A 17630-nucleotide genomic window follows, 5' to 3' on the forward strand; every position below is an offset into this window, starting at 1 on the left:
GAGAAGAAAATAATAAAGAAGAATAGTTACATTATCGACACGACGTAGTTGTGGACTACTACTTAGTTCGTACGGCGCCCGTTGGCGCTACGAGGAACCCCCCCGCTTGCCCTCCGATCCCCGCGCCTACTCCGCGAATTTTTGACGCCGTGTGTCCGTGTGGTTGGCCAACCATTGGCCGAAGCGCCGAGCGCACACTTGATGCTGAATGCTTACTAAGTCCACGAACTGGCATCTCTGGGTCACCGTCGTCGCTGCCGATCACTATCGTTTACCCGGCAGCGGGTTGCAAAGAGGGCGAGGGAGGGAGACGGAGAAAGAAAGAGTGTGTGTGTGTGTGTGTATGTATGTGTGTAAGGACATACGGATGGAAGAAAAGAAAGAAAACTAGTTGTACGCAGGTAGACGCATGGTGAGTGATCAGTGAGGTTTATTAGTGAAAAGGACATTCTTTAAATCGAATGCTCCGAATTCCAGTCATAAGTTCCAGTCGTCGGTTCTTTCCCTGTACTACGCGGAATGAGATAATGTGCTAAAATAGAAAGAAAAATAATAGAGTATACTAATAATAGAGTATATTAATTCGCGTCAATCAACCAAATCGAAACTCTCCACAGTGAGTTGGGTCTTTCGAGTCGATTCCACCGAATTTCACGCAGGATCGTATCAACGTTCTCGAGCTGACGTATCCTCCCTTTTACTTCTTTCCCCCTCTTTCATTGCCAACTCCAGTGTGATACTCTATACTCGACGACCGCTACGCCGTGGCCATTCAGCAGTTTAGTTTACGGTAGACGTGGGTAGACGTGTGTAGCGAGCGGCCGAAGAGGGGTGTGATATGTTTAAAACGCGCGCTCGTATACGTATCCTTCCTCATCAGCAGCAACGACATTGGCAATCGTGAAAGAATCGCGGCGGCGATCCTATCGGCGGGACGGCGGGTGAGAGTGGAGGGCGACGGCTGGCGACGACGGCGGCGGCGGTGGTGGTGGTGGCGGCGGCACAGGGGGGGGAGTTCTTCCGCCCCCTTCGCGAGCCAGACGCCGGTAATGAGTGTTTACACCGCGAGCACGCCGATACCGAGCACCGCGATATCGCCCACGGGAAGCACGACGGTGACAGCGGTTTCGACGGCAACGACAACGACAACCATTACGGCGACTGCGTCAACGACGACGACGGCGGCGGCGTCGGCAGCGGCACCGGCTACGACGACAACGGCCACGTCGTCTACGGCGACCGCCGTGTCGCCCGACACAGCGGCTGGCTGGGTCGAGTTCTGTGAGAGACACGCCCGCGCCTCGGCGTCCGACTTCGCCAAGGCGTTTTGCACGTACGTCAGTCTGAATCTGCCCGAGTGCGCCCGCGCCAATTTCTCGCATCGTGACTTCCTACGAAAGTTCGTCGAAAGCTTCTGCGAGCACTTCGAGAGCGAATACTTGCGTCAAAGCGTGAGGTGCGTTTGGCCAAAGTTGTATGAACTTTTACCTTGTTTTTTTGTTGTGTTATCTTTGTTATTGTTGTGTAGTAGAGATCATTAACCTTTTATGTACGGAAAAGATATTGAAATAATTTGTTTGATCTGTACCACGTATATGCTTGACATTGTCAAATAACTTATGCTAGAAAAAATTTGACTTTGTGTACAGTTTTTAACATTAAAAATTCGAATTGTCGAAAAATCTGTACGATCTATGTAATTAACAAATTAATTAAAAAAATACTAATATTCTATTTTTAAATATATATTTTCTTATGCGTTTGCTTTTAGATCGATATCGCTGCATGATACTAGAAGTGCAACAGTTAATGAAAGAGATACAAATCTTACAAACCAGAATGCTATCAATGCACCAGTGCGTGCATCGTCACATGAAGAATTCAGTGACTATTCTGAACATGAAGGGGATGCAGTATCGCCAAAACCTGCCCATAAACCTTTCTTCCGCAGATTGTCCTTTAAAGGTCTCAAAAAGGGCAAGGGTTTCTTCCATAAGCAGCAGAGCGACGAGGTCGAACTTTCCCATAGTGAACATAGCAACCGCAAGGAAAAACACTCCAAGGCCAAGTTGTCGAAAATTGTGGTAGAATGCAGAAAAGAGGGAATTGTCAATTCCCTGATGGGAGAGAATATAGACGGGACGCAAAAATGGGAAAAGTCGCGACTCGCTTTAATAAAAGCTATTGGCGGATACATGCTGGAGTTTTATTCTCCACCAAAAGCAGTAAAGCCGCGGAGCGGTGTTTTCTGCTCGGCATTAACGGAGGCGCGGGAAACCACCGCGCTCGAGATGCCGGATCACGAGAACACGTTTGTTTTGAAGACGCAAAGCATGGAATTTGTCATAGAAGCGCACGATTCGAACGACATGAAATCGTGGCTGGCGACGATCAGATATTGTATGCGAACGGTACAGCAAAGCTCAAGCGTTTCCGGCTCCGGTCCGGGTGACTCTCTGGGAGATTCTCTGGTCCACGGTTCGCTGACTGTCGGATCCGATAGCGATCGATTGCGCGCCAATTCAGCGAGCAAGACTTTCCGATCCGTTAGTCACGAACATGGAGACGACGTGCAGGGCAATCCGCCCGAATTACCTCCGAGACTTCGTATGCGCAGCAGTAGTAATCTAGAATTATGTTCCTCTCAGCAAGAAATAGAACAAAGTGAGAATAAAACCTGTTTGAATTATACAAATTAATGTTATGTAGAATAAGTTAGTCACGATAAATTTATGTATTCACTTGCTTACAGTGCCAGCTAATGAAGGCGAGCTAGATTTATCGAGTAGTTTACGTGAATACCCATGGTTTCATGGCACCCTCCCTCGCTCAGACGCCGCGCAGCTTGTGTTACATAGTGCAGCTGATGGTCATGGTGTGTTCCTGGTTCGACAGAGCGAAACTAGGAAAGGCGAATTTGTGTTAACATTTAATTTTCAAGGAAGAGCAAAAGTAAATACAGACATTGTTTCCAACTTTCAATCAAATGTGAATAAATAACAGTAAAATTATTTTTATTAATTTTATATATGTCCTTTTGTTGCAGCATTTACGGATGACGCTGAATGATCAAGGTCATTGTCGAGTCCAACATCTATGCTTTCCTGCGATATTTGATATGCTTGAACATTTTCGCCAGAACGCGATACCCCTCGAGTCTGGCGGTACAGCGGATGTTACTTTAACGGAATTCGTAGTGGCGTCGAACCACGCGTCGCGAACAGGACATCATAACATGGCGAGTGGCGCGCACGTGCAGCAACAGCCACAAGAGAGGAGACCTCCGGCAGCCCAGCCTCTGGAGCCCAGAGAAGTAAGAGTCTGCAGTGGAAGTCTAACTCCTCTTGTGTGATCGCGAGTGGCCAACACCCACAGTCTGAAGTCTAATCTACAGACAGTGAGTAGCTAAAGCGTCCGTATTTATCGTACGATCGATGATGCAGGACAAGAAATTTGCTGTAAATTTGATGGAAATTTTGTACAGATTGATATACAAAATTATGAATGCGACTTAATTATGTATTCTTCTCACTAATTATCTAATATTTGTTATATGTGTAATGTGTAATATGTTCAAAAAATTACGAAAAAAAAACCATAATTATATTGTGTTACAAAATTCCTTATGTTTATATTTTTTCTAATTTCCTCATATTTGAGATATATTAGGTTGTAATACAGTAATATTTTTATTTATTTATTATTTTAAACAATAATTGTCTTGGATGTTAAATTTGTATATCATTCATTTAAATAAGTAAATTTCTCTTTATGTAATAAAATTCTTTCAAAGATTTGGTATATGTGTTTGAAACATATATTCCAAAAAAAACATGACCGTGGGATAAGGAGCTCGCTTCTGCGTGAAACTTTTTTTTTCAATTTGTTTTGCTAGATGTTGCAAGAAATTCATTTGTTTGAAGTTTACAAATATTAAGCAATATGGAAACGTCCAGAAATTTATTATTTAAATTAAATATTGATTTTTTTTTCATTTCCTGTATATCTTTTAGAACGAGATTTTTATATATATTTGATATAGAATACAAAACTCTTAATTTATCAAATCAATTATGTTATATATGATATTAAAACTATATATATCTAATATTAAAATTGTGTGGACGTGTCTTGTTTGCTTACGTATTTTGTGCAGGCTGTTAGACAATTCTTGTCGATAGTTTTTAAGATATAAATTGTCTTGACACTGTCGACAAATTTTGTTTGATATCTTGCGCGTACATTTTATTTCAGTTAAAAAATCATAAATTCAGTTAAATTCATTTTAGAGAAATTCCTAACATAAAAAAACTGTATAATAAAATTAAGAATTTATACATGTATATATACATATATATATATATATGAAGAAGAACTTATGAAATATTAATAAAATAGGTACGCACGTATGGCGGTTCTATACGAACGCGTGTGGAATCGTTGGAGAGACTAGAACAAAGAATTATTGCTGAGCAAATGGCCTTGGCTGCAATGGGCAGAGCGGTACAGAACACTTACAGTTTTCTCTAATGCTGGACGCACGTTAATCCACCATCCAAGCCACGATCCAGTTAATTCGACGGACCGCGAACTTGAATTGATACGATAGAAAAGTAATCGTAGAAGTTTTTTATTTTCCATAATTGCGTCATGCTGTTAACCATTTGTGTTTTAAACAAAGCGCATCACTTTACCTAGTACAAAAAGAAATTGCATTTCTTTGAAGCAACTAATCTTCCAATCAACTTTTACTCCTGCGTTCTATATTTCGATGTTTATATATTTATGATTTATGAGGAAACATGTTTTGCAAAAACATTGCATTTACATCGAATAATAAGAAATAGAAATAGATTCTTGAACAAACCGAGTCTCAGTTAGCAATAATTTTGTAATAATTGTGCACAAATTATATATATATATATATATCTCCCCAAATTATAATCCCGTTCCCATAATGTATTTTCCACGGACCTCCCTTTTGCACGTTGATATTTATCTACGATTTGTCGGAAATTATATATACATAATAACGGCCTCCTCCTGTATTTTTACTAAAGAAATAGATATATTTTAAGAGGACCTAAAACAAACCTCGCTTAACTAATTTATAATGTGTGTATATATATGTATATATAATATAATTAGATAAGATACATGCATGCCACATGTACGCAATTGTGGGGGAAAACAACAATAATATCCTCCGAACTGCCATATACGCAATGTCCCCGTTGTTCCTCGGAAAACTCGACAAGTACGCCAAAGTTAAGATAGCAAGCCCCGCTTCGTCAATTACAAATCTGTTGTACACAAAATTGCATTTCAGCCATTGTTGCTAGTCTCGATGCTTTGTCGAGTATAATAGATCGCATCTTAATCATCGATAAGCGTAAAATCACGCTGCGATACGTATCAGATATATTGCAGTGCTCGTCAATGTATAAATTTTCCTTATTTGTTCGAACAAATAAACAAAAAAGAAAAAAAACAAAACAAATGCAGAAAGTGAGATAACGTGAGAGAAGGATATAACCGTATTATGATTCTGCATAAATCGAAGTAAGTATGATTTCATGTATGATCCCTGAAAGAAAAATATATGGAATGCTGTATTCGATATAAGCGCATCGAAAGATATATTAAACTGCGTGTAATGACTAAGAATTATTGCTGGTATTGTATTGAGAGCAACTTGAGTGTATGTGCAAAATTATATTATAGATAAATGTATGAATGATCGGTACGTGTATGATAGAGAGAGAGAGAGAGAGAAAGAAAGAGCAATGATCGACAAAGTATCCGATTTGTAGAATGAGCAGATATTCTCAGTATGAGCCGAACTTATTACTGTGATAAAATCTTTCATTTGCACAGACATCCAATAATCCCATTTCCGTCCGTGTCAGTTTATGTTCTTGAAACCCGTAAAAAAATCCATATGAAAACAAATGTTTGTTATTGGCAATGGTATAAATAAAAGTTTTGTGTCGCGACACTGAAACAGAAAGAATCATAGAAGTTTTCAAAATGTCGATCTGGAAAAACTGTGTGTCACGAATTCATGTTTCGGTTACAACACAATCGCAAAATACTGTTAAGTAGAATGTATAGCTTGGCCTTTTTCTGTACTCGCAGTTACAATAAGAGGCAGAAGTTTTTGAATATACAGAGACAATAGCCATTCAACCGTAATAGTTTTTTACCTCTTATGTTAAGATGCAAGATGAAAATAAATACTGGATTTCCTCCTGGCAATTCTCATGGTTGTCTATACACATATATATATATGTATATATACATATGTGTATACATATATGTTGCTTTTAATTATTTATAACACACATAGCGTGTTTATTAGTCTGAAAAGAATTTATCAAAAAGGTGTGATATTTTCTTACAAAAAATGTTTTTCCGCTATAATAATCATAATTATTCTACTCCTTCTATTCTGTGTATATATGTTTAACAAAAAGAAATTTTCTTCAACAGTTTTTCTAGATACTACAGTTTTTCAAAAAAAAAACGTCAATTTTATATAAAGTCGATATAATGAATATCATGTTTCATGCTTGTGTACTAAATGTACTTATATAAAAGTTTATATTTTTTGTTAGAAACAAAAACAATTATTTTCATCAAACATAAAATTTATCTGTTGTTTCAAAGAACATTGATTATTTAAGGAAAACTTAACACATATAAGATAAATTTAAGATATATTATCTTTTATTACTTCAAGAGATAAGATTTTCATACATATAGTATATCTCATATTCTTTCATCACTGTACATTACTGTTGAAGACACTTGTCACGTATAGATCTGCACAAGTATTGTCGTTATTATGGCAGCTAAGGTAACAATAAAATAAATTCTTACGTTAGAAATGCATGAAAATGAAATATTTTAACTATATGTGATATATTTTACCAAACAGGTGCACGAATTTGGTGTCGAAATGACTTGCGAAGGGTGTTCGAATGCGGTGCAGAATGTGCTAAAGAAAAAAGGTGTGTATAATGTATAAAACCGTTTGTGATCTCGAGAAAAATTTATCTCGAAACAATTTATATATGTTCGTAAGTATATCTTGGTTGTATTTCTTCAAAAATATCTCTAACTCATAAAACTTGTCGTATGTATAAAGTGAGGTTACAAACGAAGCTGTCTTGTAGTACAAAAGTATTATTTTAATTCTAAATTTATTATGTATCGTATATAGGTATTAATGAATTCAAGATAAACCTTCAAGAACAAAAAGTAACTGTGACCACCACACTTGATTCAGATGAAATATTGGAGATACTTAAAAAAACAGGGAAAAAGTGCCAATACTTGGGAACACAAAACTAAAAACTTGTGGAATATTATGACTGAATTGGGTGCTGTTAATATATATATAAAAGCTATTTTTTGTTTTATATAGTTTCTGTAAAAAAACTCATACTTTATTTATGTTTGTATACAAAGTACAAAACTACTTAAAATCTTTTCCACAATAAAAAAATTTAAGTATCTTTTGTAATACAGACTGTAGTTTTTTGTAATTTGTAATATCACACATTGTCACACTTATATCAAAGAGTATTATTTATATAAAATGTCTTGAAAGGAATATTCTCACATTAAACTCTACATCAACAAACTGTAATGTTATTAAGTTATCATATATAAAATCCACACTTTTTGAAAAATATAAATATTACTCTGTTGCATGCACACACACACACATACACGTACATATTCACACATGTTAAATAATTACTGATTATAAATTAATAATAAAACATTACAATTTATTTTTTAATCGCTGCTTCTAATACTGTCAAACGGTGCTCTAAGATGTTCACAGTATGATTTAATGATTGTACTTGATCACGAAGTGTTTTCACTTCAGACTGACTAGAATGTGCTGAGAATGTTTTATCTTCCTGATCATGTAGCACATTTGCTACACGATCTCTTTTACGTGATTTAATATTCCTTGTGTTGATCACTTCGATCTTTTTGTTTGACAATTCAGCTACAGGTTCCTTGCAGTGACTTCTATCAGAATCTAGACTCAACTCTTCCAGTGTATCTGATAAATACTGAAATAATACAAAATTAATTAATTCTCAATATATAACACTTTTTTCTCACCTTTGTTCTATTTATTACTTCTTGTTTTTCCTCCTTTTCTTGCACATTTTCGTATCTGTTACTATCTACTGATTTTTCCACATCGTCTAACTTCTGTTTTCGAACAGGAGATGCTAAAAACTGTCTGGGAATCCTTTTAGCTATGTCATCAGTTTTGCAAAAGTTAGACTTCCAGATCAAGACTTGTCGATCTGCACCACCGGAAGCAAAGAAATCACCATCTTGTGTGAACGACACTGATGTTATACTGCCTATATGTCCTTTGAGAGTATAAATAGGTCGGCCTTCTAGCAAATCTAAAACCTAGCAAAGATATTTTTGTTAATACTCAAACAAGACATGTGCAGATAGATGCAATGAGATATCAAGATATTAGTTTTAATTATAAAAAGTTACAAAAAGTTGTACCTTCATTGTGGAATCATCAGAAGCTGTTAACATAAAGTTTCCTTTTGGATGAAACTTGATCATGTTGACAGGCTCCTTATGAGCAGCATAATGCTGATACAAAGAACCTGCTCTCAAGTCATACAACTTGATACATGCAGCCACATTTGCTGATCCAATAGCTGCACCACTTGGATGGAAGTCCACGTATGTAGCAGGTCCTGATGAAGCAGAATTTTACTTGCAAACAATCTTAACATTGTATGCTTTAAGTACGCTTGAAACAAACCTTTCAGTTCATTAAAGGTCTTAATGCATTGTCCACTGATAATATCCCATACTTTTATTGTCTTATCATCACTACAGGATACCAAGAGTCGGCCGTTTGGAGAAAATTTTGCGCATCGTACCCAATTTGTGTGTCCAGTAAATGACGTGAGAAATCTTCTCTGACACACCATCCACAGCTTTATATTTTTGTCATCCGACGCAGTAACCAACTGAACACAATATAAGAAATTACGAATATTATTCAGAAAATGAATAAACTACTTCTACAGTGACAAATATACATGTGAATAATAATTAAAGAACATTACCTTTTCTCCATCAGGACTAAACTGTACCGATCTCACAGCAAAACTGTGAGCTCTAAAGTCCAGTGATTGTCCCGTGACTTTGGGAACCCAAATTCTCACCGATCTGTCTTTCGAGGCACTGGCTACGACCTCTCCGGACGGTGCGTAACACACATCCAAAATACCGTCTTTGTGAGCTAGAAATCTATAAGCTCGCGTCGACTCCTTCAAGTTCCATACCAATAGTGTTTTGTCCAGACTGCTTGACACCAGTTGAGCGCCATTGGGATGAAAGCACAAAGCCGTGATTTTATCCTTGTGTCCTTTAAAGTGCCTTTCGAATGTGGGATCATAGGCGGTCTCTATCATTTCTTCTGATTATTGTCGTAATATCTTTTTCACCGATAATCTCGCCAATGTTTTTTAATTACGGATTTGTCCGTAAAGAGATTCGCGCATAAAAGGAATACTTTCCCAGTGCCGATATTTTTTAAGAATAAATAAAAGATCTTTGTGTTTACACGTCAAAAACCTCGATATTTTTGACGGTTAAAATTTCACAAGAAAAAAAGACAAACTGATCGATTACCTGTCGCTACTTGCCGCGCGTAACATGTGACAGCAGATATATCTTTGATTATATTTATACTCGCGATAATTGGATCAAGGTCACACTTCAATCCTGAGCAAACGCGCGAAGTTCCAGGTTGCAAATTACAAATTTTACAACACTAGTGTTTTAATTCAATTGTACATTGTTCGTATTTTGCGCGGTAAAACAGTGTTGTTTCGCAACGCATGTGCGCAAAATGCACAGCGACATCTAGAATAGCAGGTATACAGCGCGTCACAAATTCGCAGTGCAGGCACAGGGGATTAAACTAAACAAGAAGAGCGGTTTCTCCTCTATTGTCTTTTCAAAGAAAGGTCCGCGGATCGACGCAAATTCGTCCGTTCTGCGGATCGTCCCTCCGACGGGACGCGAAAAAAACCCCCACTCCTCAGCGTACTGTTCGTGCAGATCGTTAAAGACCGGAGCGCATACTTTTTCATAATGCATAACGCGTTAAACATAAGAGAATCAACCAATCAAAGCTTTCTAGAACAAGAAGTAGGGATGAAAACGATCATATGCGTTATGCGTTATGCAAAAGTCTGTGCTTCGGCCTTCACCGCACATAGCACGGAATAGAACAAGTTCCACGGTTGGACATTGCACACGACAAGTCGCTCGTGGACGTCGCTACATAGTTCCAATGTGCATCACCCATGGACATAACGCTAGCTTAAGAATCGGAAAAGCTATTACAGTTTTTCATATGGCTCTGACCGCTCTCAGTCTCTCTGTTCGCAGAAAATTCAAAAAAAAGAACGACACGCGATTTGCGTGTAATTCAATCAGATCTCAGAGACGATTGAAGTCTAAAAATTATAAATTTTGAAAATGGATCAAGCGTGTGTATATATGTGTATTTTATTTAATATCTCTATAAATTATTGTTCTATGGCCGAGTGTTGTCGCGGCCGACCGAGAGCTGCGCTCGTCTCGCGCCCAATTCATCTACTTGTTGCATGCTTCTTGCGCGCGCATTCTAGCATTTTTGCGGGGCTCGTCGAAAAAGCCACGAGGCATCATCGAACGTACGTACGTACGCAGGCACGCACCCACGAGGGACGAAAAATGGCGAACTACCACAAGCCGGAATCGAAGACAATTCAGGAGTTGCGGGATATCGCGATCAAGTTGAGAATTCACTCGATCGAGGCCACGCAAGCCAGTAAATCCGGGTAAGCGGATGGTTTTTTTCCTCTCTCGCCGTCTATTAACGGCGGTGATAACGAGCGCGGTTACCCAACGACTGCCACCGGCAAGTGAGACCACTATGTCGCTCTCGGACAATGATGATAAGCAAGAAACGTGTCACGCGATTATGCGATAATTGTGTAATCGCGCAAGTTCGGAAATTCGCGCGGAACACTATCGATTGACGTGACCGTCGCGCTTCAACGAGATATCACGGTTTTTTTTTTTTTCTTTTCAGCCGCGTCATATTATGACACTTCCAGCTTTCGTCATTTTTATTTGTTTTTTTTTTCTTGGAGAAGGAAAGAGAACGTGTATAAGGAACTAAAAAAACGTCTACTGTGCGGTAACGTTCGATTATGCACTTTGCGTGCTATCGATAAGTTAGAGATTTATGCTATTTTGTAGAGAGAGAAACTTTGTATCTTTATTTTTCACTTTATTTCTGCACATATATTTATGACCTCACGTCGTAATTCTTGATAAGTGTATCACGCCAGTTACGTGTAACGTGCTGAATCTAATTTATTACCGCGGGTCAAAATGCAATAACGCGAAAACTGTTCAAAATGCAAATTCAGCAGTTTCACTCGAATGTTCGAGTGCTTTTGTTATTTATTTCTGAAGTATAGTTTATTATACATTTGTATATATTCTGCCAAGACAAATTAAAATTCATTGGTAAGATTTTCTGATTTTGTTTTAACGTGCCGTTGCAGGATCGTTGCGACGATCTACTTCAGGAAACTGCTAGCTCATTAATTAACTATCTACTCGTCTTTCGACACGGGAACCGAGACTGTTAGCAAATTTCTCACGTGCTGTAACTCGCGATCTTACAATTAGTTATCTTCGAAGTTTTATCGAACCAATTTTATTTACTAATTTCTTTACTTTATTAATGACGTAACGATGTTTTCTTGTGAAACGAAGACAATTCAAGTATACAAAGTAACTTCAGTGCTTACAATTAACATTCTAATTACAAACTCTTAGTAATGTACAAATATTTAACACACGATCGATCTTCGATTATGCAACAACAGCAAAGATAAATTATGCGTATATATATATGTGTATCTTGTGCAAAAACGAACTGACTGGAGTAATATTGTCTCTCGTCAATTAAGAGTCCATTAACGAAGATTTTTCATTTTGTTTCACCGCACAAAATAGACAATATAAGTGAAGTTAGCGGTGTTTGCATTATCGCAGAGGTCACGCGACGCAAAGGAAATATGATAATAGCAATGCACTAAGTTTCTTAGCGAATACTTTCTGTACAATCTTAGCGCAACGCGAATATACGAGCGATCAAATTTTCATAAACGTCATTACGCATGAAATTTGGAGAATAAAGATTATAAATATATGTACATATAAGTCTTTTCTTTTCCTTAAAAAAAAAAATAGGAAAAAAACCGTTACATAAGACGCGCGTGTTTCTTGAATATATTTGAAATGCTGATGCGTGATGTTTAGTGAAAAAGTCTGTATAGAAGTTGCATATGACGCAAGCATTTATAGATATTCCTTTGTGAATAAATGTTCAAAGTACAATCGTCATTTATCCAAAATTATTGAACTTTCGAAACAGTGAAGTCAATATGAAAAAAAAAAGTTGTTTAAAATATGTATTCTATTCCATTTGATATTATATGTTGTATCTCGAGTCACCCTATATATGTACACGTTGTCGTCGTGACGATGAATGAACGAGGTAGGGAGCATACTCGGGCGCAGTTGGTTCATTTGTCGAAATTCTCGTGCCGCGGCAGTCGCGATCGAACGCTCGTTTTGTTGACTACGGTTTCAGACTCGGCTAATTCAAATCAAAATAGTACGAGACAAGAACATGGAAAAGCTCCAAGATATGGCCAATAGGCTACGCATTGATTCCGTGCGTTCGACTGAAGCATCAAAAAGCGGGTATAACGACAATATTAAATCCTCTTTAATCATCACACATTGACTTCGTGTCCTCGCAAACATCAGACTTCCCGGATATTGTCTCTAATATTTAAACATTAAGTCAAGTTGTAACAAAGTGCTACTTTTCAAGATTATTATTCAATTGATACTTAATATAGCAGATTATAAAAAAAATTTGGATCATTGTAGCAAATTGTAAAACTTATATGAAACAGATTATTAATTAATGGATATTTCATGAAACAAACGTGTATTCAGTTTACACGTATAGAAAAACTTGTTATCAGTATTTTCTGGATAACAAATGTATCTAAAGTTATATAAGTAAACTGTGCATTTATAAAGAGAATAATATTTAAATAAAATTACAGAATAGAGTGGGGACATATATAGTAGATAAAGTAGATCTCACGGAACATATTTTGTAATAAACGTTTATCATTCATTATCGTATCGTAACACTGTTTTCGTGACCTCGAAAGTGGTATTCGAAAATATATTCCAATACTTTCTATTTGACCTCGTAATGATAGAAGATTATTCTTAATGCGGATATCTCATTCGATTACGTGAACGCGAAGTTACTGATATGAAGCAATTTCCGAGAACAAAATAACATGTTGTTCGAATTTAAATTATCATATTAAAATATTTTTTATTAGTCAATAGAAATAAACATATTAAATTATTTTCTTATTTCTATGTATTTATATTGTTTTTCTAGACATCCAACATCATGTTCGTCAATGGCAGAAATTATGTCCGTTCTCTTTTTCCATACAATGCGTTACAAAGTATCGTCACCACGTGATCCGTCATCCGATAGATTCGTTCTCAGTAAAGGCCACGCGGCTCCGATTCTTTATGCAGGTAGACTTTTGCAATGCTACAATACATTAATAATTATTATATTGCGTATCAATAATATTACATATAAATCTCGATATTATATTAATTACATAATTTCATATATATTAACAAAAAATTAATATTCAATCGGGATACTATCGTAAATGATATTATCTATTTATGATATATCATATTTTATTGAATATATGTAGTGATAAAAAAAACAATAAATATTTATCTTTATCAATACATTTTAATTATTCTTCATTGTTGTAGCTTGGGCGGAAGCTGGTTTGTTCCCGACCAGCGAATTATTAAACTTGAGAAAATTTGATAGCGATCTCGAAGGACATCCTACGCCAAGACTTAATTTTATAGACGTAGGAACTGGCTCATTAGGACAAGGTCTTTCAGTTGCTGCAGGCATGGCCTACGTCGGAAAGAATTACGACAAGTCCAGTTATCGGTACGATGTTTAGATAAACATCCGACTAATAATACAGTTTCCATTTATAACAATACAATCTATTGTATAGTGTGTACTGTTTGATTGGTGACGGAGAAGCAGCAGAAGGTTCCATTTGGGAAGCTCTCCATTTTTCGTCCTACTACAAGTTGGACAATCTTTGTGCCATTTTTGACATTAATCGTCTAGGACAGAGCGATCCTACCTCGCTGCAGCACAACATGGAAGTTTATCGCAAAAGACTAGAGGCCTTTGGCTTCAATGCTTTAGTTGTAGATGGTCATGATGTTGAAGAATTAGCAAAAGTAAGTTCGACGATTGTATCAATCGTATGTGTATGTGTTACTTTAGATAAAACTTGTGTATTGTTAAGATTTGTTTTGGATTTTAGGCTTTTCACGAAGCACAAAATACAAAAGAACGTCCTACTGCCATCTTAGCTAAGACTTTCAAGGGTAAAAATTTCCCTCAAATTGAAGATCTGGAAAACTGGCACGGTAAACCTCTGGGGAACAAGGCGAATGAAGTTATTCAGGTATGTTAACATTATATATTAATAACATTATATATTAATACTATTATATGTGTTAACATATTATATATTAATGCAGTATAATAGCATTCATAAATAGTAATAATTATCACTGATATTCTTGATTCGAGTATCTCATATTTTTTCTAATTTTCTAATTTTGCAGCATTTGACTGGACTTATGAAAAATTCTGGTCCTCTCGGGCTACATCCGCAGAAACCACTTGTAGATGATGCTCCAGTCGTAGATATTAGCAACGTTAAGCTAGCTTCACCTCCGAACTACAAAATAGGCGAACAAGTAGCTACCAGATTGGCTTACGGAACTGCTCTTGCGAAAGTTTGTACATTAACGTGTACCAATTACAATATTTGTAATATGTAACCTTTGTAAAATGTAATCTTTGTTTCGTTTTATTCCAGCTGGCGAAGAACAATCCTCGAGTTATAGCTCTGGATGGTGACACGAAGAATTCCACTTACGCCGAAAAGATAAAAACGATCGATCCGTCTAGATTCATTGAAGGATTTATTGCCGAACAAAATGTTGTGGGTGTCGCAATTGGTGCTGCTTGCAGAGATCGTACTATCGCGTTTGTATCCGCTTTTGCGACGTTCTTCACACGTGCTTTCGATCAGGTAGGACGTAAATCGGATTTGTAAAAATGAACAACTAGTATTTACAAAAGGATAGGCAAATGCATTACTGGTTGTTATTACAGATTCGCATGGGTGCGATATCCCAGACAAATGTAAACTTCGTCGGCTCGCATTGTGGCGTGTCCATCGGTGAGGATGGGCCATCGCAGATGGGTTTGGAGGATATCGCGATGTTCCGCACGATTCCTGGTTCTACCGTATTTTACCCGAGTGACGCTGTATCGACGGAGCGCGCTATAGAGCTAGCAGCCAACACCAAAGGCATCTGTTTTGTTCGTACTTCTCGTCCGGCCACGGCAGTTTTGTATAAAAATGACGAGCCGCTGGCGGTTGGTAAAGCCAAAGTGGTCAAATCGTCCCCGAAAGATCAGGTGCTCGTGATCGGCGCCGGTGTAACATTACACGAAGCGATCAAAGCGGCCGATGAATTAGCCAAGACCGGAGTCAACATTCGTGTGCTCGATCCATTCACGATCAAACCGATCGACGTGCAAACGATTTTAAAGAACGCCAAAGAGGTTGGCGGCAGAATTATTACTGTTGAGGATCATTATCCGCAGGGAGGTTTAGGCGAAGCGGTCCAATCTGCGGTCGCCATGGAGAGAAACGTAATAGTGAAGAAATTGGCGGTTTCGAGCGTGCCACGTTCCGGTCCGCCCGCAGTACTGCTTGACAATTTTGGTATTAACGCTCGTAGCATTGTCGGAGCTGTACAGGAAATCTTGAAAGATTAGTGTTTCACGATCGCGGGTTAGATCGACGGGAGGCTGTTAATGTACAAATAAAATTTTATTTTTCCAAAGCACAAAAAATCTCGATGGAGTATACGTTGTGAAACATTCCATCTTTTTTAAAACGTTTGCTGTGAGCTGTATAATAACAATTGAAACCGATATAATTTTAGTGAAGTTCAATTTCCTACGTTATACGTCATACGTAAAAAAGTGATACGTGGGAATTTGAACCTGAACAAACTAACTGGTTTCTATATTCTATTTCATTGAATGTACAAACCTAATCGTGAACAAAATTATTGATGAACATATATGGTTGAATAAGAAAAACATATCTTTGTATACACGTGTACTTTATACATATAGAAGTATATATACTTTTGCAAATATTTGTACAACTTTTACAAAGCAAGAAGTTTATTCCTCAAGGAATTACACGAATATCTAGAAGGTCAAACTAGATGGGAAGTTTAAGAACATTCGATATATTTGTCGTTTTTATATATTACAAATGTGTTTATACAATGTGTTTTTGTTGCAAGAGATATAAGAAAAATATTGAAATGTTTTTGGGACTACTTTTATATATGAAACCAACTGGAAAAATAAAAGTATCTTTGAGATACTCCAAGTGTCTTTTAATATAAAATAATTTGTTCTTTTTAATTTTGCGCTTTAATTTTGTGTGTAATACGAAGTTTTGTGAGTTTTGCATGCATTTTTCGCACATTTTTACATGCGTTATAAAAATTATATCGTATCGAAAATAAAGAAACAGTGATTTGCATATTTATTTCGAACTAATTAAAAAATGTGTTTCTCTGCAGAAGTTTGTGTCTTTTTGTAAGATTTAAAAGTTTTTTTCGTCTAAAAATTCTTTCGGAATGCAAATTAACTTATTATTTTTAAATGCGCGATACAAAAATATATGCCGGTATCGCTTTACTAAAGTATGCGAAAGAAAAATCGTTGGCGAAAGTGCAAGGTGTGAAGAAAGCGAACGTTATTACGCTATGAATTCCTGTTGTAGGCATTTATCACACTTAGGATCCGCAAGTCGGCCAGAAGAACGTTGACAGCCAGCCTCATCCACGTGATATTACGAGGTATTAGACAACGTACAAGGTGCAGAAACGCTGCGAGCGAAAATGTATAACATGTTTTGTACGCGAGATTACGACGCGCTTCTTCGTGGTAACTACCCGGTTTACCGCGTAATTTTCATATATATAATCACTGTTTGTAACTCACATATTGCAATAATTTAGATCTTAAATAGTGTTAGAACATAACAAAAAAAACTGATCTCGCATTTTTGACATTTTCGTGACAAATCCTGCGCAATTACTTACGTCTCAATTAAAAAAAAAATAAAAAAAAAACGTGCGTAATAACTGCACAACAAGTTCTTCGTCACGTAATCGGCTAACGAGTCTCGTATCTGCGCACAAGTCGAACAAGATGTTGCTAGGAAAGTGTTGCCACCTGATGTCGGAAATGAGAAATTGTCACGCCGCTGCATGTTGAGAAACAGGGATATTTA

General features: G+C 37.1%; 4 protein-coding genes across 5 annotated transcripts; 3 read left to right on the top strand and 1 right to left on the bottom strand.

The window, feature by feature from the left end:
* The first annotated feature begins 1049 nt into the window (after positions 1-1049).
* LOC109864049 (SH2B adapter protein 1) lies at positions 1050-6338 on the top strand. The gene is made up of 5 exons (XM_020444870.1): positions 1050-1456; positions 1772-2664; positions 2753-2952; positions 3047-3313; positions 4399-6338. The coding sequence occupies exons 1-5, from the start codon at positions 1050-1052 to the stop codon at positions 4528-4530; spliced, it is 1899 nt and encodes a 632-aa protein (XP_020300459.1). The 3' UTR covers positions 4531-6338.
* Positions 6339-6751: 413 nt separating this feature from the next.
* On the top strand, positions 6752-7532 carry LOC109853520 (copper transport protein ATOX1). The gene is made up of 3 exons (XM_020425770.1): positions 6752-6859; positions 6941-7013; positions 7226-7532. The coding sequence occupies exons 1-3, from the start codon at positions 6848-6850 to the stop codon at positions 7354-7356; spliced, it is 216 nt and encodes a 71-aa protein (XP_020281359.1). The 5' UTR covers positions 6752-6847; the 3' UTR covers positions 7357-7532.
* A 207-nt stretch (positions 7533-7739) lies between these two features.
* LOC109853454 (POC1 centriolar protein homolog A) lies at positions 7740-10087 on the bottom strand. The gene is made up of 5 exons (XM_020425642.1): positions 9132-10087; positions 8822-9032; positions 8554-8753; positions 8164-8448; positions 7740-8093 (listed from the first exon to the last, which is right to left on the bottom strand). The coding sequence occupies exons 1-5, from the start codon at positions 9477-9479 to the stop codon at positions 7800-7802; spliced, it is 1338 nt and encodes a 445-aa protein (XP_020281231.1). The 5' UTR covers positions 9480-10087; the 3' UTR covers positions 7740-7799.
* Positions 10088-10700: 613 nt separating this feature from the next.
* Positions 10701-16739, top strand: LOC109853357 (transketolase). 2 transcript variants are annotated; one of them, XM_020425429.1, is made up of 8 exons: positions 10701-10898; positions 13571-13716; positions 13972-14161; positions 14232-14466; positions 14553-14696; positions 14860-15033; positions 15117-15332; positions 15416-16739. In XM_020425429.1, exons 1-8 carry the CDS (start codon positions 10792-10794, stop codon positions 16085-16087), a joined length of 1884 nt encoding a protein of 627 aa, XP_020281018.1. In that variant the 5' UTR covers positions 10701-10791; the 3' UTR covers positions 16088-16739. The 2 variants fall into 2 exon arrangements, with proteins under 2 accessions (XP_020281018.1, XP_020281107.1); XM_020425518.1 differs by lacking the exon at positions 10701-10898 and adding an exon at positions 12665-12843.
* Positions 16740-17630: the final 891 nt, after the last annotated feature.

Source organism: Pseudomyrmex gracilis, unplaced genomic scaffold (genome assembly GCF_002006095.1).
Source record: "Pseudomyrmex gracilis isolate BER0280 unplaced genomic scaffold, ASM200609v1 scaffold_0, whole genome shotgun sequence".
Classification (NCBI taxonomy): Eukaryota; Metazoa; Arthropoda; class Insecta; order Hymenoptera; family Formicidae; genus Pseudomyrmex; species Pseudomyrmex gracilis.